Genomic DNA, 24,823 nt, shown 5'->3' with positions numbered 1-24,823 from the left:
ATATACTGTGCATTGAATTGCATGCTTTGTAGGTTATGTTGATTTCCTCATGATGTTTTCATTTACCGTAGAGCTCATGGTAACTTGGGAATTTCGAAAAACACATAGATGCGAGCCCGGGTTTGATTGAACCCACGATCCTTTGCTTAAGATACCATAGGTCAAACGTTAGGTACGAGTACCTTTTAGGTACACTAGGCCACCACGGCTTCCAAGCCACCAACTGATATGCAAACGTATTTACTAGAATGATATAAACCAGGGTCTAATGCTACTTGCTATAAGAAGTACACCTACCAAAGAATAATGCTACAAAACTCAAAGTCGAATAAAATGAATAAGTAATGTAGATGTAGGCAGGCATATCCAACATGTTAAAAATATGTCATTCGTTTTTAAATAAATACATAAAAAACACATGAAATTGACAGATAACAAGATAATAAGTTGTAAAAAGGCGAACGTAACCCTTAAAGGGATCTCTTCCAGTTAACCTTTGAACGACTGACAGGATATCTGAACAGAAACAAGATATACACTGACGAGCAAAAATAAAGAGTCGGTTACAAAAATGTTGATAACTACAAAACCCGCTGTGATACCTTCTTCGAGTAAAATGAGTTTAGTCAAGTTTTATTCTTTGTGTTAAGTTAACTTATGCGTTGTTAAATGAGCTTCAATGTACTTTTTAAATTAAGAAAATATATTTAGTAGTTTAGGACCTATTGCGATTTAAATAACCAACGCTTTATTTTTTGCTAGTCAGTGTATATATTTCATATAGTTATATTTGGCTGATTAGAATACCGTGAGGATACCAGTAGTTGAAAATTATTAGAAATTACCGTACTTATATGGAATTTTGCAGCGTTATTTAAGACGGAGTCTAAGTAAACAAGTTTTAAAACGCACACAGGTGGTGCTAATTTTAGCGCAGTGCAGCTATAACATCCATCCAGCTACATAACAGGAAAATACGTCCATACCAGGCACCAGCGAAATTCAATAAACTTGTAGTGCTATAGCATACAAAGATAATGTTGTATGTGCGGCTGTCGCGGACTGTATTTACTTAGTTGTTTTTGTTGGGAAAACATTTGTTAATATCGTAATACCAATACATCCATTATTTGGATCAGATTAAAACTGGCTTCCCGTGCACTTGATCCTAGTGAATAACCTAATAAGCAAATTAAGCATCTTAGAGCATCACGTCTTGGGGGGCACCATAAACAGCACCCAAAAAAAATTTACTAGCATATAAAAGGTACGGCTGGTTACGGCTACTTATGGATAGGGGGGGGGGGTGCCACAGGCGTGGATTGCTTATTGTTTATTAGGGCATCAAATATAGTCTTAATCCGGCACTGGTGGAAACAACTAGAGATAGGGCTGTCGTCATTCATAACAATGTTTTAAGCAAATATTCAACACTGGTACTAATAATCTCCAACTGCAACGAAAAGAATGCAGCATTGCATGTTATGCCTCCGTTATACAGTCACAATTAAGTTTTTATTGAGATTGGCGAGCTCGATAATGCATTGTATGACTGCGACTACGTCGAATGTCGACAGAAACATAAATCCAATGTTTGATGACTGCAGACGCCTTGGGACGTAGGTATTATGTGTAAATATTTATGTTTAATCGCACCAAACGGGTTCACAGTTTGCAATGAAAACACTAAAATATAGTTCATATAATCGACAAGGTCTCAATTTACGTTAAAGGTCACCGATTCATTTTTAAATCTCTATATAGAGATAGGATTTGTCAATATTCAAAGGAAATCTAGATATTTTGAAGTAAGAAATAAGTGCTAAGAGTAGTGCGTTGGTAACACATAATACTTATAGTAGATTTTATAACGTGCACGCAACCAACACCCTGTAGGTAAAGTTATAACATGATAATTAGAAAAAAAAAATATCCTTATTGTGCATAATAAAGTCGTAAAAATTGTCCTTCTAAGAGACCTCTCAGGCCATGGTCTTACTAAACGGGTTTTATTCTTAAACACTAAAATACGAAATAGCATTAAAAGTATGCCCATTCGAATCAGGAACTATAGGTATCGATACTACACGTTCATACAGGATGCATTTGGTTATCGTATGCATACCTATTATTAAACATGAGTAATTTGGGTACTTATTTTCTTCAGCTAATTTAGATTTTGACGATGTTTTTCCTTGTGTATTCATACCACTCATACACGACTTTGTAGGGATTAAAATTGCTGTTGATACCTTACAAGTATAATACTAAATACGTATATCAAGAGCGACGACCACTTGTAGCTGATTATTCGGCTCTATAGGGTTTTCCTTAACCACCGCACGCGTTTTCTTCTCACTATATCTGTACTTAAAACCCTTTACTTCACAGGTTACGTAATAAAAAAATGCTCACCTCTCCAGGTATGCCGCCATGGGATCCATGTCTGATTGACTTCAACATAACATTCCTCCCCAACTGGTTAGAAATCCTGGCTACAGGTCCCAGCATTTTGATTTACGAATTTTTAGAAATACTCTGATCAATATAGTTCACCGATCAGGTAAAAGGAAGATAAGATAGCAAAGGTATCGTTATTGGTCGGGCCGATACGACTGGACTGGTGTGGTGATAACACTTCTTTGCAGCCGGCCGTTGTGGCGGCGTGGAAACGTATAATGCGACTGGGTATCGAAGCTAAACTCACGATGCAAATACTGTAGTTAGTCAGACTTTTCGAAACGACTGGCTAGCTTTATGATTCAGACCGTTTTGTAAAGAATGCTTCGAATACTTATACTATGGGTTTATAGCAGAAAATAGTTGTCGGCCAATAAGTATTTCCTTTTATATAAAATCTGAGCTTTTTTAGTTCGATTTTTTGGTAAAAATGGTGTAACCGCGTAGAGCGGCATGATGAGTGTAGAGACAGAAAATATTGAATATCTACAAAATATACCGAAGCTGTGTGGCAAACATATTACCTGACTGCTTCATAAACGATACTGTAATTACAATGTAATGAAATGACCCTTTATTAAAATTCAAATCATTTAATCCAGACCATGATGTTCATAAGTGTTACTTTACAGTACCTACCTTATTTTATATTAGTTAACTCTAAATTTACATTATATTTATATTATATACAGAGCCTCTGGATTCCATATTTACTCTGAATCCCAGTGTTTCCAAAAATATGACATGATTATATGACAGCGTAGGACGTCCACCAACGAGATGGTCGGATGACCTGGTTAAATCCGCGGGTTCACGGTGGATGCAAGTAGCTGCCAACCGAAGCAACTGGAGGTCAAAGCCTCCAGGCCATGTGCAACAGTAAACGTCCTACGGCTGAGATGATAACACTATATTACAATTTAGAAAAAAATACACTGAGAAAGATTGAAATGAAAGCAATGAGTGGCCTTATCGCCACGGAGCGAACTCTTTCTCGTTTGCCATCCAGTCAAATAAATAAATAACTCTTCCAGATAACACACTCACTCAGGCTTAAAGCATTTAATTATTTCTTCGATGCTACATATGTGTAACACACGTAGCTTCGATGAATTAGGTAAGTAGGTACGTACGTACGTACGTACGTACGCAACCCTTAAGGGGAGAAAATGGGGGATGAACTGACTGGAGTGAGCTGGATGAAATTTGGTATGGATATATTTAATTTTTTATACACCATCAAGATCACCAAATACTTGGAAACGTCCAGAGTGGTCATTAATATCGACTAAGCCAAAGCGATCAAGTTGTTCGGGTCATCCACTGAGGACAGATCCACTGAAGCATCTATTATTTGCAATCTTTAATCATTGTAATTTTAATTATAGAAGACAGCTTCTGAATGACGATGACAGAATGGCGATCTTGCACTTGACAGTATAAGTATATGTAAGTAATTGATTTAAAATGAAGTTCTTCCATGAAGCCAGTGACTTTCTTTTATAATATATACCTATCTGAAGTTACAAATAGGTAGTGTTTCTATCTTAGTCTATACATCTTTATCTATTCACTTTAATGTGAAGTGTTGGAAGTGTGGACAAGTGCGGCTCTACCACTAACAATTAACAATATAATTAAAAAAAACAAAAAATGCTTAGTGCACCTTTCTGAGAATGACCCTAAACTGAAATACTCAATATTTACAAGTCAATTCAATCTAAGGACTGTCAAGTGCGTCATAGAATAATCGTGAGATAGACGTATGCAGTGACAAGTCCGCACTGTTTTCGTGAATTGTCAAATCAGTTAAATATACAACTTACGATTCTATGCCAGTCAGACAAGGTTTGTTGTTGCAGTCTGGATACATATTTATGAATCAAACGGCGTATACAAATATTTGCCAAATTGGTGTGTTTATATGTATATGGAACCCATTCATGTATACTTATTTTTGCCTACGAGGTGGATACATTTAAATGGAATTTATTTAAGTATGCAACTTTCTGAAGCATTTTGTGATTACATAATACTGAAACAGTTTAATGAATACAATTTTTGGTGTCAGATAATACACTCACTCAGGCTTAAAGCATTTAATTATTTCTTCGATGCTACATATGTGTAACACACGTAGCTTCGATGAATTAGGTAAGTAGGTACGTACATGTTCTTATTCGTTGTCCAATATGTTATATATAAATAATTATGAATGGTATAGTAACTAGTTATACCTACGTATTTCTACATATTAGGTGTAATACTCCATGTTCAATTAGCGTTTCAATGTAGCGTTAGAGCAAAAATATCATTTTCATTTCTCATGCTCTAAAAGTACCGACGCCAATGTAGCTTCGCATAGCGGGAGTAAAACGCATGTTTTAATCCCGAGGGAGTATTGAACAACTTTTTTTAAATGATATTAGACCGACTTAAGCAACAAGTATTACAGCTAAGAACATGATCTGTACCTACTTATTTCTACAAAAATAAAAACATGCGTCGGGGGTTATAAAATGGCTAATAAAATGAATAAAGTAATATTTTAATAGAAAAAATGGTGATTACGTATGGACTATTTCCTATAGTAAAACACTTAGCATTTCTTCGGAAATGACATCAATTGAAAATGAACATTAATTCAAACAAAACGTAAAATGCTTACCTACTTACTTATTATAATTTAATAATAACTGTAAACTTCATTTTTTTGTCCGTTATGTAAGTATTCATTATTCAATAATTGTTTATGTAAGTAAACATATTTTAATTAATCTATAAAGTCGATTTAAAAATAATTAAGTTGGTCGTCGCTTATGGGGACCCAAGAGCTGGCGCGTACTTATCCCAGCGGATGTTACTTGCGGGCCAAAAGGGTAATGCGGCCAGCGTCATGGGAACCCTGCCACTGCCACAGGCAGATCTTTTAGACGGGGTATTCTTTTATAATTCGAGAATTTTTTTACCGTACAACGGCAAAACCTACTAGACACTGGCAAAATTGTCCTCCAATGGACAGAGCCATATTTTTCTAAAAAATCTAATCTAATCTAATCTTTTATAATTCATTGTTATATATAGTTAGTTAAGATATCTTAGGTTAGTTCTTTTTTATGTATGTAAACTCATAATTGTACAAATAAATAATAGTAAATAAAATAGAATGGCTGAATTTTTTTTATTTTAATTCCCGCCTTTTGCAGTGCATAAAAGAACATTGTGAAACGTTTCACAATTTAATGTCAAAGTTGCGATCACACAATACACCTCATTGGATTACCGATAGCGATATCGTTAGTAGCACATTTTACTACGCGAGTAGAAAAATAATTATTTGTTATAACTTAATTAACTAAAACGAATCAAGAGGCAAAGTCAAATAAGGCAATATTTTAAAAGTGACCAGTTCTAAAATTCATCACCTACCACTAAATATCACGTCGTAGGTTTTATTTTTCACACGCTAGCAACATTGAAATCTGCCATTAAAAAAAAGAAACAGTCGGCCACGCTTGCTACAAAAACCATTTTCACGTTTGGGGGCAGAAATTTCCCCCCTTTGTTTAGCTCCAATATTACTGTAGTTATCCGTTTACCTCTATAAACCATACAAGTTATAACAGAAGTTCGTCATGGCTGATTTAGATGATTTCTTCGCGAAGAAAGATCGCAAAAAAAAGTCGGTCAAAAAATTTGCAACTGCCGAAGAGATGGCGAAGAAATTGGATGATGGAAAGCAGAAACCAGAAGTTCGGCCGAAGAAGGAGCGGCCAGTGCAAGAAGGCGAGGAGGGCGGCCGCGCTGGGGTGAGTTACCACTTATTTACAACGTTATTTTGCCTATTCAACCGATTTGTATTTCGTCTTTGTCAGTTGTAAAAATGTACGATTACACAGTGATCTCATCATTTAGGGAGCCCTGCCTTAAACTTTCATGTCTAATATCCTCCAGTCACGGAAAATTTGCTATAAACCTGTCCCGTGGTATTTAATTCGAGTATTAGCCCGATGGTAATGCGTTAATGTGGCACATTTTTAATGCCTCGTCATTAATTAGTAATCCATTAGTTTTGTGTTACGATTCAAGTTATTAGCGCTTCTCCTAATAATTCTATTATGCTAGGCTGTTCATTGTTGTTCTATTGTATTAACTTTATAGTTGATTGAGGTTATCTGTGGTATTTTCAGGGGCAATAGGTTACATGAAAAATAAAACATTATTACATTATTATTATATACTTATTTAATTATGACTATAATCGTTTTCCCGGAAATGAATTAATTAGGAGGTAAACAACTTAGGACCTAAGTTCGTTTACTGACAACTTCCTTATCTTTGTATTGACAAAGAATAAACACCATTTTTAGTGGCATATTATTTTCTATTATAATTTGGTATTATGTACAGCTGGCAGCAGAAATTAAGGTGCTTGTAATGAGCTACACACTTTTATTTTCTTGGTATTTGCATTGGGTTTCTATAATTTTGAGCTCCATTGCTCATTCACTTCTGCTGCTGAATATACAGCCAAAGGCAGGTGAAGAAAACAATTTTGAATATAAATTTTAACCCTCTACGGTTTACCTTCAGTAAAGATTGTAGGAGTTGTTTGTGACAGTATTAAGCACTAACTCCATCCACATAGAATTTGTTTATCGCTATCCTGCGAGAACTGCAATTTTCCAGAATAAAAACTGTCCCATGTCCTTCCCTGGGATTCAATTGTCTGTGTACCAAATTTCATTCAAATCGGTTCAGTGGTTTAGACATGATGAAGTAACAAACAAACAGATTTTCAAACTTTTGCATTTATAATATTAATGGGATAACAACTTGAGTGTAAACATTCATAATTTTCATACATGTGATAGATTCTGTACATATTTTCTTCTCTAATTCTTTGGACGTCCTTTACGCTATTTCTCTCTCATCCATTGTCTCTTTGTTTAATTTTGAATGTCAAGTTCCAAGTCTTATCTTTTTATATCTTATTGATAATCTTTACACAACAGATTCTGTTCTGCTAACAAAGAAGGTTAAAAAATAAACATATTTTTGACAGTGTGCTCAATGAATCTGACTAGACATGACATATAGTATGAACAACTTGAATGGAGGAATAGGTCTTGGCTGGTAGGGTGGCCCTGAGGGATATAGGAAATAGGTTTGCAAGATGATGATATTGTTAGGGTTTCTCATGAAGGTTTTTTTTTATTGTGATCAGCTATGCTTTAATCTTCATACTCTTTTGCAGTTAGTATCTATCTCGGTATACACAGATTTAGGCAATCCACTCGAAATTGAGTTGTTACTGAGCTTGTTGAATAGCCCTTAAAAGTATCTGGTAAAACCGAAGCTAATACATCGGTTCATTAGAGTTGCCTGATAAAAATTTTGACTCCATTTCACTGCAACATACTTAAACCATTCTACTTTTCCAATTACAGGAAGAGGAAGAATGGAAGGAGTATGAGGAACCCGTGAAGGACTACACTGGGCTTAAGATCCAGGTGCTCCAGGGTGGCCAAAATACCCCGGACACTGGCCGCGACCCCGCCGCCGAAGATGCCGCTCCAGACAACGGGAAGACCAAGGGGCCTTGGAATAAACCTGTGAGTTATAGCATCACACTTCAATCTACTCATCACAGTTTAGTCTACTTGTGTGTGACCATTGACCAAGGCATCTGCAATGTGACAGGCTGAGATCGGCATCAATATACACTTGCCCTACCTTGTACAGATTTACCAGATCCAGTGACTGGGTCTGGCCATATTTATGCAAATAAATTGTGTTGTTGCATGAGAAGATATTTTAAACTCGAGTTCGTACAATCGTGAGCATTTATGCATTAACTTTCTCTACTAGATATATCCAGAATATATCAGTTGTTGGTGGTGAAAATAATTTCAGTATACTTGGTTGGGATAGGTATTTAACTAGTGAATGTAAACAAAACAACGTCAATTGGTGTCTTAAATATTGAAATTCCCCCATTAAACTCGAAACATTTACATTTCTGTATCAAAATACACTAGTCTAGTTTGTATTACAATGATAGATAAGTGTACATTACTGTAGAGGCCGCGAAGTAGGGGGTTGCAAGGCCGGCAGCCCCAGGTTCCGGCCGAGGCTTGTATAGTGCTTTTCTCAAACATTACATGAAATAAAATAAAAAAAAACAAGAAATGAAGCTGGCGGGACGCTAGTCTGGTCGCGGTGTTGTGTACGCGCGTGTCGCGCTGGCTGCGGTCGGCGGGCGGCTGCGGGCAGTGGTGTTGAGTGCGGGCGTGCGCCGTGTCGCAGAGCGCGCGTTGAAACAAAAGACGGTCGCATTGCCGGCCAGCGGCCTGCAAGGTTGTATGAAATCTCTTTGCCGCAGCGCCTGCAGCGCGATACTTCTCGGCCTATTATTTGTAACACAACGTCAATATTTCATGTCATGTTTGAGAAAAGTGTTTAAAATACTTCTTGAATATACCAAATCTGGCAGCTGAAGTTTGTTTACAATTACTTAAATACCAAGTATACAATTTTTGTGGTTTGTTGAGAACTAGTTTTATTCATTAATAAATTAGAGAAAATTATTACGTCATTATTCAGTGATTAGTAAATATCGTTGCATAATTGTTTTTGAATTAATTACAATAGTTATTTATAAATGATAATTGATACGTAAAACATAAGTCGAGAAATATAATAGGATAGGACAATCAGATGTGTGTAGGACAATTCAATAGTGAAATTTAGAATCAATTTTTCCAGCAAAGTTGTAAACATGTTTTAACCGAAAAGAGGAGGTGGTAATCAATTTTGTTTTCACTAGCTGGTGCCTCCGACTTCGTCTGCGTGGAATACATTTACAGCACAACCGCGGTTCTATTAAATTATGAGGAAGATACGAGCTATTGAAGTTTGCATTCCAAACTGCATTCTGTGGCCGTCGCGTTAAGCCGAGTTTAGACTTGCAGGAAAATACGTGCAAATTGCATTACATTGCGAGGCTGTAAGGCCAACGAGTTTGTAGTGGTCAGTCGAGCGCTGCAATGTAATGCAACTTGCACAATTTTTGTCGCCAGTCTAAACTCGGCTTTATGATGACGACTTTTCCCAATAGAAAACCATAACACGCAGCATCCGTACAGTTGTATCTTGTTTTTAAGAAAAATGATCACCAAATTCGCTATCTTATTTTCCAGCAGCAGCAACAGCCGGCGGCGCCCGAGCCCAAGCCGGAGCCCGAGAAGCCTAAAGAGGTGAAGCCCGCGTCGACGGCGTACGTGCCGCCTGTGGCGCGCGTGGCGGCGCGGCCCGAGCCCCTGCGGCGGAACGCGGCCAAGCACGCGCCGGACATACACAACGACGACACGTTCCCAGTGCTGGGCGCGGGAGGGAAGAGAGAGGGCGGCTGGAGTACTGCGGTGGCCGGCTCCGCGGCGCCCCGGGTCGTGGGCATGCGCCAGCCGCTCGCGCTCGGGAACCGGTTTACTGAACTGCAGGACGATAGCTAGCCAGGTTGGTCATCATCATTATAGTATTACTAGAGTTTACCCGCGGCTTCGCACGCGTAAGCTTTTCGATCTGGTACAAATTAAATTCCGGGATTTTATAAAATTCCCTTGGGAACTCCCAAAATTTATATCGAGGTAGATAGATTTATATTTATTCATTGAGGTTGTGTTAAAAACAACTGTCCAAAATTTCAAGACTCTAAACCCAGCGGTTTATCCCTATCCCGTGGGAATATGGGGATAAAAAGTAGCCTATGTGTTAGTGCAGCTACCTACATACCAAATTTCATGGCTCTAAGCCCAGCTATTGTTATTTCGAGATTTTATCCCTATCCCAGGGAAATATCGGGATAAAAAGCAGCCTATGTGTTTCCGGATGTCCAGCTATCTACATACCAAATTTCATTCAAATCCGTCCAGCCGTTTTAACGTGAAGAAGTAACAAACATACACACACACACAAGCTTTCGCATTTATAATATTAGTAGGATTAGGGTTGTATAGCCAAAATGGCAAAATCAGAACTCCTACACCCAAATGCCAGTTGGCCAATGCAAGAAATTTCGAACCGGTTTATTGAGCAGGATGATAGCTAGCCAGATCAGTCATCAACATCATCATAAGCCATAGGACGTCCACTGATGGACATAGGCCTCCCCATAGACCTCTAGTTGCTTCGGTTGGAACCCGCGGCTTTAACCAGGTTATCCATCCATCGAGCTTAAGCGTTGTTTTGCTTTTAGTTTAGGACTACGTTGATTGGTATCAATTCTCCTATATATACCAATCAACGTTTTAAATAAATAATTATAAAAAAAAAAAAATTATAATTTGTCACTGACATGTGAAAACCTCTTAAGTGATAGTGAAGTCATAGTGAATTTTTGTTTTATGCGGACGTGCGTGAATAACAAGGTTTTCTCAAATAATTTATTACTTTGCGGAGATCCATATTGATGAACTAAAAGAATTTCTTATATATAAATATTGCATATGTGGCATAACAAACGTAGCTATCATAAAGTCGCGGGTAAGCAAAGAAATTCTTTTAGTTCGAGGTTTTCTCACGAATTGAATAGAATAATAAAAAACGTTAAAATTCACGCTTATTGCAAATTTTGTTATTACTTTTAAGTTTTCAGATCGATGGCTGTGACAGATTGCGGTTTGCTCTTTCTGAACTCGTAGCGCCATCTAGTATCGAGTAGAAGAACTTTCACTTTACTGCATTGTTCGATACTGAGTAACTTCGTAATAATTCGGATTTCGGAGTTAATCAGTAATTTTGGAACTAAAGAGTTTTAGGAGTGATGGATTAGACACTTATTGTTTTTTTTTTGCGTTTCAGGTACCACCATGGAGCTTGAAGAAGCGATATTAAAGTGAAGTGTCAGTATGGACTCGAAAGCGAAGCATAGCGCCTAGCATTCACATGCATATATCTATGTAACGTTAACAGAACAACAGTGTATTTCCCATTATACCCTCAACCGTTGAACTACTAATGCCTAGAACACTGCCAAACTAGTGATGTGACGATACATACTATTTTGTCGATGCGATACCAATGCCGATTATTGTAGAGAAAAATCGGTAATACCGAAAAAGCATTGGTTAAAAAAATGGTGATAGACTGCCACAAAGAGTAGAGTAAATGATGCCACTTACTACGTGAAATGCTTGAATATGGCAACATTATTCTGTATAGAAATATTTATGCTCCTCTTTCATTCATTGAAAAACATTAAAACTCTTCGTTTTTGATTCTAATTGTTTCGCAGACCACTTGTGCATTTAATAATAATCTTAACATCAATAATTAAATTTGTAAGTTGGTCAGGCCGCATCGGCGTGTAACATGACGGTATTGGTATCGGCACATCCTTAGCTAAGAACACAAAAGGCTTTGCCCAATACTTTGCTGGTTATACCGATGAAAAGTATAAATATCTAAAGAGACAATGTAATATAGTCAACTATGGCACGAGGTCCGAATTTATTTTTGTATGGCGTGTAGAACTAGGAATTATTAGGTCAACCCCCTTTCATACCAATCTCACCGTAGTATAATCGTCAGTGTCTCTGGTCGACAGTTGCTATTTAAAAACGTAACATTCCTATCCTAATTTGGAAATGGACTCAGGAGTGCAATAAACGACCGTAAAAAAAATATTTTGTAAATACTTTTAAATGTTGCCAGCTTTGTAGACATAAAGGGGGTGACGCGAACATGTTGGTTGTTAAATTCTTTTTAGTAGTTTTCGTTTAAAAATGTTTTTTTTTTTTGCTTGGGCTGCTATTGCATTTATCGTTGGTAGCGGGCTATCAAATAATTTAAAAGGACATGACATGTCATTGGTCTTTGATAAGATAATGTAAAAATATGTAATAGATTAAATAGCCTTTTGTTTTTCTTAACATGCGGAGTGTAAGGAACGCAAAGCGCTCTAAGCCGCGACGGTCACATGGCAACTGTCACAGATTAAAAAAAAGTGTAAAAATATAATTGAAAGTGTTGAACTTGTTTACAATAACATTTTTTACGTTTTTATTGAAAAAAGTAATTATATATTTTCACGTATGTTGAATGAGACTTGGAAAATTGCTTAAAAAGTATGCAACTAAGCGTTAAGTGTACAAGCGTGGTTTGCACGACTCCGATTTTGTATTATTGTGGAAATTATTTCATTTGGTGGACTATGAACTGGTTTTGTTATTTTATTGTACAATGCGGCTCTAAAGTTTCGATATCGGCAAATCATTCAGAACATTGTACCATAGTAATAAATTATGTATTTAAACTTATATTGCGTTGTTATTTGTGTTGGAAATTTTACGATACTTGTCATTAAATTATAACCAAAACGGTAAGCGTACAGTCACCAGCGTCAATATCTGACAACGAAGCTTGCATAAATGAGTCGCTTAAATTTCAAACTCCGTGTGGTTTTTGAGAAAAATACATTTGAAAATCATAATATTTAATCAAAATCAGATAAATCCATGTGGAAGTTTTTTTCAAGTGTAGGTAAGTCCATCCAAACCAATCAGCGAAAGAAGTGTTTTTTTTTATTTCTTTTTGACAGTTTTTTTTTCAAATCCAGAATCCAAAAATTATACAAATCCACACGAGTTTTTTCAAAGATAGATAAATTGCAATCCATTGTATCAAAGGAAGGTAAATCCAATCAACATTTTGTTTTTTGTAAAGAATGGATAGTTAAATTTGCCTAACAGGATCGCTTTACTCAATGCTTTAGCCATAATAAAAAAATACTGCCTTTCCAATCACCGAATTAACGTTATTATCACTTTTTTTTTATTATCTCCCAAATGGTTACAGTGGATTTATCTGAGTTTGAAGTTAAACGACTCAAATATCTGATACGACTATTTCTAGAGCCGGTAGGACGTGGCATATTTTTGCACTTATGCAGGTGACTGTACCACCTGTTTCGATGAATTGGGTGATGGGTGGGTGTGCTAGCGGACAGTCCTCACAGTTGCCTAACTGTTGCCAGGCAGGAAGCAATATGGAATGGGCTATGGACTTTGGATTATTAATGTCAAATCCATACTTTACTTTAATATTAGAAATGGGAAAGTGTCTGTTTTTGTATGTTTTTCCGTCTTTCACGTCGAAACGGAGCGACGGATCGACGTGATTTTTGGCATGCAGATAGTTTATGGGCCAGAGAGTTACATAGGCTACTTTTTATCCCGGGAAAATGCACAGTTCCCGAGGGAACAGCGCGCGATAACCGAATTCCACGCGGGCGAAGCCGCGCGCAAAAGCTAGTACAGAATAAAAACCACGAACAAATTATACAAACAGCGACATCCACGGCGAAGTGTGAAAAGTGACATTTTGCAAGATAGCCGCTTTAGTTCCTTTTTTTGCCACGTTCATTACGATTTTGTCGCACTGTAAGTGAAACAATATGGCCGTCACTTTAGTTTGTATCTGTGCCGTTAGATGGAGCCACTGTGCAATAGCGCTGTAATTTTTCTGCTTTTACTTGATTTAACGATAATCTTACGGGTATATATTTCAAAATTATTTGGAATGGGTATCTAAATATGTAAATACATATAATAATAGTCATTAATTTGAATTTGTATGGTTGGAAAGTAATATTATTGTTAAAATCCCTAAATCACGCTAACGAAGTTTTTGAGGACAGTTAGTATATATAAAAATTGTTGTGTACTGTAAGTGTACTTGCTTCGGCAGTACATATACTAAAATTGGAACGATACAGAGAAGATTAGCATGGCCCCTGCGCAAGGATGACACGCAAAATCGTGAAGCGTTCCACATTTTTTTGACAATATGGATTTTGTGTTACCTTCCTGTCTGTCCCCCATAACATAAACGTAGTCACCAGCGCTACTACTTACCTGCTACAGCGGAGATCGTGCAACAGCGCCAACAGTATCTGCAGGGCTACTACGAAACTCGGAGTTCGTATCGTTCCGTCCCTCTCGCTCTCGTATTAAATAGTGTCAAAGGGACCGCACGACACGAACTTCGAGTTTCGTAGTAGCCCTGCTGATACGATGCTATTTTCTAGGGCCGGTAGGACGTGTCAGCTATTTTTGCACACTCCGCTGTGGCGGATATTAATGCAGGTGATTGTAATGTAGACTTGTGTCTGTGTGTGTACCGGTCATATAAAACTACGGAACGTGTTTGACAAATTTTATTTACATGATATTACATATACTTCGTTTCTGAGCAACTAATCCAAACAGCCCCTCAACCCTCCTCAAATACTAAAATTCTCCTCTAACCTCCTTAAATGATCAACATTAGACTCCTGAGTCGGACTGTGGCTCAAAATATTGTTTTTATACACATCCATATTTCTCTGAGCGGTAGCCATGTTACTGTAAACTTCACGCGGCAAAAGACGATTTTGTGCGGGAATTTTGACGTTTGCACTTCCTGCCAAATTTAGGGTGCGTTCAGTGAAAAATCTTTCGCTCGGATATGTATGAGGAGGTATTAAAAAAGGTGGTATGTCTGGTTTTGGAAAGGGTCGTAGCATGTTCCTCTCTATTTGTGGCGCGTTCACGCTTGCGATGTTGTTTATCGATTTCATCCACTGCTGCTGCTGTGTCGGTGGGATTCGGTTGGGATAGTTAAAGATCCATAGCCTGTCACCTACAAACATGGGCCTTGGAGCCACGATACCCAGGCTGCTGTAGTACTGCTGAGCGAGTAGCTCTACGTCGTTTGTGTACTTCCGTTTCCATTTTGTCCGGCGGTTTTGGAACCAAATTTTAATCTGTGAAGAAAGAAGTAGTATTGAGATGAAAGCGAATTATCAGCTAGTGGAGTCTGGCGAGCGGGTTCTGTCTCAAGCAATTTCAATTCAAACTAATTTTGATAACCCTAAAAACCAATGCGGCAAGCAGAATGTAAAACTGGTTTTCACAGTCACATAAGAATACGTAAACCTGAATGAGGGGGCTTGGGGTTCCTACAGGCTTATCGCGGATAAGGAAATTCACAAACAGAATTGAATTTGTTCGCAGGCGCAAGTCACCACACAAACACAAGGCTTTCCTTGCCAGCAGAGTTCATCGCAGCTTTGAGAGGCCATAAGGCAAACCACTAGGCTACCACGGCTTTTTTTAGCATAGAATAAGTTTAGGTAGGTACAGTCAAGTTCATAAACTTGTGAGCAAAAATTTGATCAAAAATATCTGAAACTCTTCTACGCCTGTTAACAATACATAGAGTCGTGTTCAGATATTTTTGTTCAAATGTTTGCTCACAAGTTTATGAACTCGACTGTCATCATCATCATCATCCCAGCCTATATACGTCCCACTGCTGGGCACAGGCCTCCACTCAGAATGAGAGGGCTTGGGCCGTAGTTCCCATGCGGGCCCAGTGTGGATTGGGAATTTGACACACACACCATTGAATTGCTTCGCAGGTTTGTGCAGGTTTCCTCACGATGTTTTCCTTCACCGTAATGCTCGTGGTAAATTTCAAATATAATTTCGCACTTGAATTTCGAAAAACTCAGAGGTGCGAACCGCGGTTTGAACCTACGATATTCTGCTTGAGAGGCCATATGTTTAACCACTCGGCCACACGGCTCGAACTCGACTGTACTATAGCAATTTTAAAAATTCGTTCTGTTACCTAATGAATGCCGTACTTCATTACTTATGTGGCTACCAATCAGTGGCGTAGAAAACATTTTTGTTAGGCAACCAACACGGAGATTGAGAGAAGCGTGAGTTACGTACTTCGGATACAACTCCTCGAAGTCAGTCTTCACAAGTTTTGTTAAAGTGTCATCACGACGTCATGTAAATAATTCTATCTACACAGTACACACCAGGGTTGCCAACCGTAAAAAAACCCTCGTACCACTACTACTACAGCTAAAAATCTCGTATTTTGGCTTTCAAACCTCGTACATTTATTATTATGCATCTAAAACGTGATAAAACCAAAATTAAGGCACTTATTAAACTATTGGATTAAGGAATTTTTACTAAATGAAATAAACTATTGCAACCATATCGAAAATACAAACTGAGACATGGATGCACAGAAAAAGCGACCAGCACTGGGAATTGAACCCAGGTCCTCAGCAATCCGTGCTGCGTGCTATAACCCCTACACCACTGCTGGACAGTACTAATCATAATTTGATTGCATAGTAGCAACATCTCTTGTCTGGGTGAGCGGTTAGTTACGAAAGAGTGTGACGTCTGTCGACGAAACATAGACGTCGCTAGTGCTGCTGCTTAAGTAGCATAGTAGAAATAAGCAACCTGAGATATGTATGCATAGGAAAAATTCGGGTCTAGATTCCTGTCCAGCAGTGGTGTAGGGGTTATAGCACGCAGCACGGATTGCTGAGGACCTGGGTTCGATTCCCAGTGCTGGTCTCTTTTTCTGGTTTTTCTGTGCTTCCATGTCTCAGTTTGTATTTTCGATATGGTTTCACGGGATACCCGTAAAAGTAACAAATTTGGAGTTGAAATAAAAAATACAAAAAGAATGCAAAAAACGAATCATAAACTATTGCAAGTTTCCTATTAAATAAAACATTAGTAAGTAATTATCCTTTATACTTGTGTTATTTATGTATTGTATGTAAATGTGTGTATTGATGTTTTTTATTTTATATTTAGTTATAGATATATTAATGTTTTATTTATGTGTTATATATTTATTGTATATAGTTAGGTATTTGAGGTTTACATATGCATTTATATTCATTCAAATGTTTTGCTCTATTTGTCGATCCTTGTTTTTTGATTGCTCCTCTACCACTCAAAGGTTGACTGGCAGAGATCCCTGCAGGGATAAGTCCGCCTTTGTACTTAACACTTTTACTTTTATTTATGTAACCTTTTTGTTTTTCCTTTTTGTACAATAAAGAGTAAACAAACAAACAAACAAACATTACTTTGTATCTCAAAAAATATTTTCTCAAGACTCAAAACCCAAGTAAAATCACAAAAAAACTAAATTTGTCTATAATTATTACGAAGTTTGCAAATAATGGTTGTGCGAAATGTTCGTATGGCCATAATATCAAAATCTCGTACATAATTGTACGAGGTTGATTGAAGTGCCCTCGTACTGGCTCGTACCTCGTACGGAGTACTTTTACGAGGAACCTCGTACGGTTGGCAACCCTGGTACACACATTATTATTATAAGTCCTCTATAATGCGTTCAAAAACCGTTGGCACCTATCAAATTTAAAACAGTTGTGTGAATATGACCGTAAAATAACCTGAGTTTCTGTAAGTCTCAGCTGTCGGGCAAGCCTGCCCCTGGCAGCAACGGAGAGGTATCGGTTCTTCTCAAATTCGGCTTCGAGACTCTTGATCTGCTGTGCGCTGAACGCGGTGCGCGCGCGTTTGCCTCGTGACGAACAACCTATGGAACAGATAGTCCTTATTTGTTCATTAGGTAAAACTACATGAAATCTTATTCTAATTCTTAGCTTAGTTATTTTATTGACTCTGATAGGGTATAGCTATAAATAGTTGGTCAGGATTAATAGCACCACCAAGATATGGAATTGGGGGAAACCAAGGGTCCATAACCTGTAAGAGTAATTGCTCTTTTTCAGTTAGCGGTACATATTTCCATGCTCTGCATAATATTCTTAAAAATAGAATATAAGGAGACAAGAATAAAAGTATTTGACCGACGGGGATTCTAATACCACAACCAGAAATATAAATAAACTATGAAAAATTAAAGAAGTTCTGCCAATATTTGTACTGCTTTGTACTAAATAAATCTTCCTCCAACTTTCGCAAAAATAAAACTTTAGGTACTTCTTTGTTACGTATTAATTTCGCTTTTAATTATGTTTTTTACAATACTACCTCGTAACTTTTCAGTCTTCCCTTTTTTAAGTTAAACGGCGTCGTCTAATTCCAGTGGCCATTACAATGTTATTATTGTCCCGACCAATTACTAACTCTTCGAGCAGACAGGACGGACACGGTGTGTCGTCGCCTAGCAGTTATTTTCAATAAACACCTCTCCTTGAGTAATTAGTGGCAATAAATCACCGTGTCATTCGACTACCGACAGCGCCATCTTGGATTCAGGCGACGCCACCGTTTAACAGTGAACGCATCCTAATTATCCCGCCAAAATACACATCAAACAAACGCCACAAGACGTTGAAAAAGAAAAGAGTAATATCTGTTGCACGCTCATAGAGTTCTAATTTGCTTGTATATTGCTTTTTTAAGTGATTTGCTATTTTTGTACTTGGACAGAATGAATGTGGAGACGATTTATTAGATCTCGCGATCGTTAAAGAAATTTCAAAGAACATATGTTAAAACGGGTTGTATTTCAGTTTCAATATGATTTAATGAGCGTCGTTTGACTCTAAAACGCTTTAAAAAGTTGTAAAAATTGAATATCCGGTGACGTATGTTTTTAAACTTTTTTATGATGGACATTCCGGTTGGCGTATTTTTTTGTGGACTTTGTAGTCCATCGATTATGCCAAGTGCAATAATGCGATGGATAAATTAATTAGTGGCTGGATATAGCCCTTTGCAAGACAAAAGTGGCCGACAAACGTCGGAACGGCATTGTTGGACAGTGGCGGGGCAATTAACGTCAATTTATCGTCAAGTGTCAACGAGTGGTGTTCCGAAACGATTGTTTCGACAATTTAAAGATAAAATTAAGCTGTTATTTACGTCCGAGGTAGTGAATGAAATATTTGAGGTTTACGATGTTGCTCGATTTTTATTGTTGATATATTATTATTGTGTTATTTTTAAATGGAAGGGTTAGCACAACTGCTATAGTTCGTAGTCTTTTGAATAAGTATTTGGCTTGAAATGTGAACGATGGCACTGATCGTGGAATTTCACTTGATCCACATGGGGGCTACTACTAAATTCGAAAATTAAATTTCGTGTCGTATCGTCCCTCTCACTCGTATTAAATAATATAAGCATAAGCGGGACGGCACGATACGAAGTTCGAATTTTGCACTTCGTAGTGTATAGGCTCTGTGAAGTATTTACTCAAAAATGGTGTAAAACTGTGCTTTTGCTTAAGTATAATAAGTACAGTCACCCGCATTAATATCTGCCACAGCGGAGCGTGCTTAAATATCTGACACGTCCTTCTGGCCCTAGAAATAGAGTCGTATCAGATATTTATGCACGCTTGTTGTGTCAGATATTGGTGCTGGTGACTGTACCAACATGCGAGTAGAAAATTACAGCTCTACGCTCTACCTATTAGATCCTGTCATCTAATTTATTGAATCTGGCGTTTCTTTGCGGAGGCCCAATTATATCAATGGACTATAAAAATTACGAGTACTTTGCTCACCCGCGGCCATATGATAGCTACGTCTATGCAACAAATGTGTGTTTATGCAGCTCCTTCGCCTCCACACTGGAAGAACACACAAATCACACAAACCCCACTATCAACACCAACACAGCAATACGCTGACGCGTTTCGAACTCAACTAGAGTTTATCCTCAGAGCAACACAACCGTAAGGATGCGGGTGAGTAAAGTGAAATATTGTTTATAGTATTTTTCAACCAAGTACCTAGTCGAAAATGTAATATGAAGTGTACTTTTTGAAAGAAAGAAAGAAAGAAAAATGATATAACGGTCCCAACATTGCAGTAGGTACCACAACCAAACACAAAAAAAAACAGTAATATATTACTATAACAACTATAACAAGCATAATTTTCAATACCTTTTAATTAATTTAGCGATTGTTTGCTATACGTAATGGACCTTACGTCCCGCGGGAACATGACTCTACACTAGTAGCGTGGCGGATATTTCCGTGGTAAAGTCGAACCAAAAATCGCTTCCATCTTTAATAATTGTATGTGTAGTGTGTGGAATAAATCCTGTATGTCCTGATGTCCTAATTTGTAAATTAGGGCAAGCCGATGGGTATAGGATTCTATGAACGCTTCGCCACTGCTCTACACTCTTGTAGTGGGTACCTACTCTTGCCTGGGGGGCTACTACGAATTCCGAAAATCGAATTTCTTATCTTACTGCCCTCTCACTCTTGTATTCATCATCATCATCCCAGCCTATATACGTCCCACTGCTGGGCACAGGCCTCCTCTCAGAACAAGAGGGCTTGGGCTATAATTCCCACGCGGGCCCAGTGCGATTGGGAACTTCACACGCACCATTGAATTGCTTCGCAGGTTTGTGCAGGTTCCCTCACGATGTTTTCCTTCACCGCAAAGCTCGTGGTAAATTTCAAATGTAATTCCGCACATGAATTTGGAAAAACTCAGAGGTGCGAGCCGGGGTTTGAACCCACGACCCTCTGTTTGAGAAGCGATAGGTCAAACCACTAGGCCACCACGGCTTTTTTTACTTTTTTTACTCTTGTATTAATTAATATATAACCGTCAGCGGGACGGTAATACGAACTTCAAATTTTGCACTTCGTAATATATATTTAGGGCCTGTTTACTATGTCCAGCGTCTAATAGGTAATGGAGCAGTCAGGTAGGCACGGAATTTCAAGACAGAACGACGTTACCTCGCCAAGTGTTTTCTTGTTAGAATAAATAAATAAATAAATATCATGACGCCGCTTGAATGGTCTTATTGTTAGTATATTTTAACCCAAGGGCGTCGCCAGGGGGGAGCATGTCGCATCTGCCCCCCCTAGAGATTCTAAAAAAGTTGCAAATGTAAAGCGACCAAATCCATAAGTCTTTGACTTGACTTGCTTGATCGATCAGTCCTGTACGTCGAAACAGACTCGAATGAATTCACCAATTCCAATAAATACCTACAATTCATACTTTTCTCATTGTCAATATCAACTTGCCCCCTCCCACCCTCTGGGCCATGGGCTTGCCCTTGACACCCTTGTTTTAACCAAAGGTAGTTCCATGGTCTAATAATAGAGCAATTAGGCAGTACCAATTGAAGCTAAACTGAAAATATAAGAAGAAATATACCTAAATCTATCAGCAATCTAGAATTCAAAGAAAAGCCGTGGTTTATCACCAAAGCTATTAGTGGTCAAAACTGCCGTGAAAACATCGCTTAAAGTCAAATAAACTCTCTTGAAATATAAATAATCCCACACATTCGGCCATAACTCGCGCTAAATGCTTATTTGAATAAAAAACAACACACGTTTACTTTATTTATGAACAGACAATGACAAAGGTGTTTCAATATTTGATCCAATTATCCTACTGCAGGAAAGTCAATGGTGTTAGCTGGACTTAACAGATGTACCTACTTTATGATGTGTCTGTGTTTTTAAATGCGTTTTCATTGTGCCCAATCTTATTGTTACGAACACTTAGACTGGGCACATCTAAGTATCTTATCTATAAAAATCATGACATATTTATGAGTAGCAAAATAAATGGTATTTACTTCGATAGCAGCGATAGAGCTATATTTCCAAAAAAATAATTGAAATAATATGATAATATTACGGCATCTTACGGACATTTAAGATACTCAAAAAACATAAGCCATAAACATATGATATGTGCTAATGCTGCACTCTGACGGGATAAAATTGCAGTAATATTGACTTAACTTTTACTTTATAAAATCTTCGTCAAAAACCAAAGTAATCAGGTGTCAACAGCCACAAACAAAAAAGTTTCTATATATTTTTTAAAATAATTTATATTTTATTTAAACCAAAAATCAATCAAAATAAATCAATAAAACTAAAAAATATAATTATATAATATTGCATGAAAAACAAAAGTTACAATGAAAATGAAAATGAAAAGATTTATTCGAACACACATATAAAGAATAGATACAAAACAAAAACAAAATAATAGTTAAGTGAAATAAAATAAAATGAGAATACAAAATACAAAAAATAAATAAAAAAAGACTTATTTTTGTGTGCCCCAAAATGAATTTCCTCGCAATCTAAGTGAAAAGCAGTGTTAAACTCTAGCATTAAACCCATTTTCCCCTCGACGTGTCTATCCACCCTCGCCGTGCCTATGAACGTCTTGGGTAAAATGGCTCGTTTAATGATCTTGTTGTAAAATCTACTATTGGGGTGTGTAACGGGTTTTCAGTTATAAATTATTTCAGTACTTAATTAACACTTTGTAGTTAGAAACCCGCTAGTATCATAATCATAACAGATCCATTTGAAATTTAAATTCGCCGTTTAAATCGACTTACACACACACACACACACACACACACATTAACGCAAGTGATGTCTCATTTTCTAAATCCGTTGGGAGGAGATAAATCTTGCCGTCCCGCGTCTCGTTAACTAAATCCCCCCTAATTACTCAGTGGGAAAAACACGAAAGATTTAGTAAGTGGTCAAGTGTCAATTGAAATTTTAAAATTTTTGTAGCTACGAGTATTAAGAATTATGTAAATAGAATCTTATGTTTTTTGGCTATACGTTTTTATTTTTAGTGTGGCAAAAAACCGTTACGGGCCGAACAGAATTTTTATAAAGTAGGTACTTTTATTATTTCAAACTAGTTACAAAGTGTTAATTAAATACATATATTAAATAAAATTAAATTTACTAAAATTATATTAAACTAAAAAAACCTAGGCATTTACCAAAGATGCTGGCAGCATTTTCTACTGGATGCAAGACTGATGCGTTGAGCGAGGAAACTGCCAGCGCTTCGGTCTCCTTGTATCTCTGAGCACTCATAGATTTTGAAGAGATCAGAGCGCCAGCGGCCCCACGGACAATGTCTCGACGCCAAAGGTACAAAATCATATTCAGCACCGAGACCACTGTATTTTCCTGCTTTGGCAGTGTCCGCCATTTAAGCTGCGTGCTCTTATTGATGTTCCGTGGGAAGACGGGGCCAGAGATGTCAACACAAGTTGCATCCAACTAGCAACGTTTCATACTCCACGGAATCAGCGACATTCCGTCCGATCTCTAATATTTCAGAAATGCCGTTGGCTAAAAATAGCCGGCAATTGACAACCAAGAGACCGACGGATGATAAATCATTAAGGGCAGCATGTCTTGAGAAAACGACCCGCATTCTCGGCAGAAAGACCGTGATGAAAAGCCGGTCCACGTCTTTCCGCAGGGACACCGATGTGGGGCGCAGACCGGGACCCCGAGGCGTAGGCATACCGACAGTCGCAGGGTATTGGGTTCTAGGAAGTGCCCAAGTTTCGTGAGGGGAGCGCGTGGAGCCAGTAACCAGCTTCTCTAGTGCCTGCAGCTAATAATCTGGCTCGATCCAGCAGATGCAATTCGCGGAGTAGACGATCTTGGACAATTTTAGATATATGTACTCCCAGCTCCGTGCGATTTTGGTTTTCCGTAGAATTTTGACTGGGGCAAGCAATTGCCCAAGCGTTTTTGGCGTCTCCAATGTCCGAAATCTCATAGTTTGGGTGAGCTACGGTGAGGATTTATACCCTATTAGAATAATTGTGAATATTTGCATTACGACAAAAAGGCTGGTAAACGCGACATCCGAAATTTTGCGGATCCCTAAACCACCGTACCGAATGGGGAGGATCCTTGGGTCCACGACTGCTCGCTTAAGTTGACAATTAAAGATAGCTTCCAAATTAGTTTTGAGCAGATTATCCATTTGTGATAAGAGATTTTGATATTCCAGAGAGGGAGCAGCGTAGCACGTAAGTTAATTTAGGAACGAAAAGGCAAAATTTAATGACAGACAATGCGTAATGTGGGCTAATTTCAAGAGGCGATGAGAAAGATTTTCGAATTTAGATTTGCAATTTGATATATCCGGGAAAGCTGTCTTCAAAATGGGGGATCCTAGGAGGCAAGCGTATTCTTATCAAGTATTTTAATGTTTGGTGCAAGTTGGGTTGAATTTTAGTTTTCAGGTTGTCGACATTTGACATTTGTGTTGGAATTTGAATATATAGTTCACATTTGTGTGAAATTAAGTTCAAGACCAATAGATTTGAAATTGTCAATTATTAAAGAAGGTCGGATAGTACAGAGTCTGCATCACCTCCTAAGGTCCCGTCATCCAAATACCATACATTAAATTTTGATGTCAAATTTGGAATTATTGGATTTTTGCCAAAGCTGAAAATGGCAGGCCCCAGGGGATCACCTTGCTGACAGCCGACTTCGGATGACAACTCGTTTGAACGGTACATCAACTTCGTTGGATCTGCATAGCAGTGAAGGAGATAATGTAAATTTCGGGAATGTTCGATTTAATTTCGGAGAGCAAGGCGTCCCTATTTATTTACCGAATTGAAGGCGTTTTTCACATCAATTTTGAGCAACACTTCACACTGGCCGTCACTAAGGTAGGTCCGAAGGGCATGTACAGCGGCCTCGCAGCCCT

General features: G+C 37.9%; 3 protein-coding genes and 1 non-coding gene across 5 annotated transcripts in view; 2 read left to right on the top strand and 2 right to left on the bottom strand.

Annotated features, from left to right (window-relative positions):
- The window catches only part of LOC141443379 (cytochrome c oxidase subunit 7C, mitochondrial-like), an 11,516-nt gene extending 8,788 nt beyond the window's left edge, over nt 1–2,728 (bottom strand). The window contains exon 1 of the mRNA XM_074108622.1: nt 2,416–2,728. Coding sequence (XP_073964723.1) covers nt 2,416–2,511 — 96 coding nt within the window. The 5' untranslated portion in view covers nt 2,512–2,728. The remainder of the gene's footprint in view (nt 1–2,415) is intronic.
- A 3,207-nt stretch (nt 2,729–5,935) lies between these two features.
- Nucleotides 5,936–12,779, top strand: LOC141443433 (protein CDV3 homolog). Of its 2 annotated transcripts, none has more exons than XM_074108728.1 (4): nt 5,936–6,269; nt 7,911–8,075; nt 9,666–9,978; nt 11,323–12,779. In XM_074108728.1, exons 1-3 carry the CDS (start codon nt 6,096–6,098, stop codon nt 9,972–9,974), a joined length of 648 nt encoding a protein of 215 aa, XP_073964829.1. In that variant the 5' UTR covers nt 5,936–6,095; the 3' UTR covers nt 9,975–9,978; nt 11,323–12,779. The 2 variants fall into 2 exon arrangements, with proteins under 2 accessions (XP_073964829.1, XP_073964828.1); XM_074108727.1 differs by having other exon boundaries at nt 5,937–6,269; nt 9,663–9,978.
- A 1,413-nt stretch (nt 12,780–14,192) lies between these two features.
- Nucleotides 14,193–14,299, top strand: LOC141443646 (U6 spliceosomal RNA). The gene has a single exon (XR_012453063.1). It is a non-coding gene; the product is annotated as a U6 spliceosomal RNA (small nuclear RNA).
- A 402-nt stretch (nt 14,300–14,701) lies between these two features.
- The window catches only part of lms (lateral muscles scarcer), a 27,498-nt gene continuing 17,376 nt past the window's right edge, over nt 14,702–24,823 (bottom strand). Inside the window, exons 2-3 of the mRNA XM_074108601.1 lie at nt 17,750–17,895; nt 14,702–15,265 (exon numbers count right to left, since the gene is read on the bottom strand). Of these exons, the coding sequence (XP_073964702.1) occupies nt 14,744–15,265; nt 17,750–17,895 (668 nt within the window). The 3' untranslated portion in view covers nt 14,702–14,743. The remainder of the gene's footprint in view (nt 15,266–17,749; nt 17,896–24,823) is intronic.

The sequence above is a fragment of the Choristoneura fumiferana genome, chromosome 27, assembly GCF_025370935.1.
Source record: "Choristoneura fumiferana chromosome 27, NRCan_CFum_1, whole genome shotgun sequence".
In the NCBI taxonomy this organism is placed as follows: domain Eukaryota; kingdom Metazoa; phylum Arthropoda; class Insecta; order Lepidoptera; family Tortricidae; genus Choristoneura; species Choristoneura fumiferana.
This window is presented reverse-complemented; position numbering and strand designations above follow the sequence as displayed.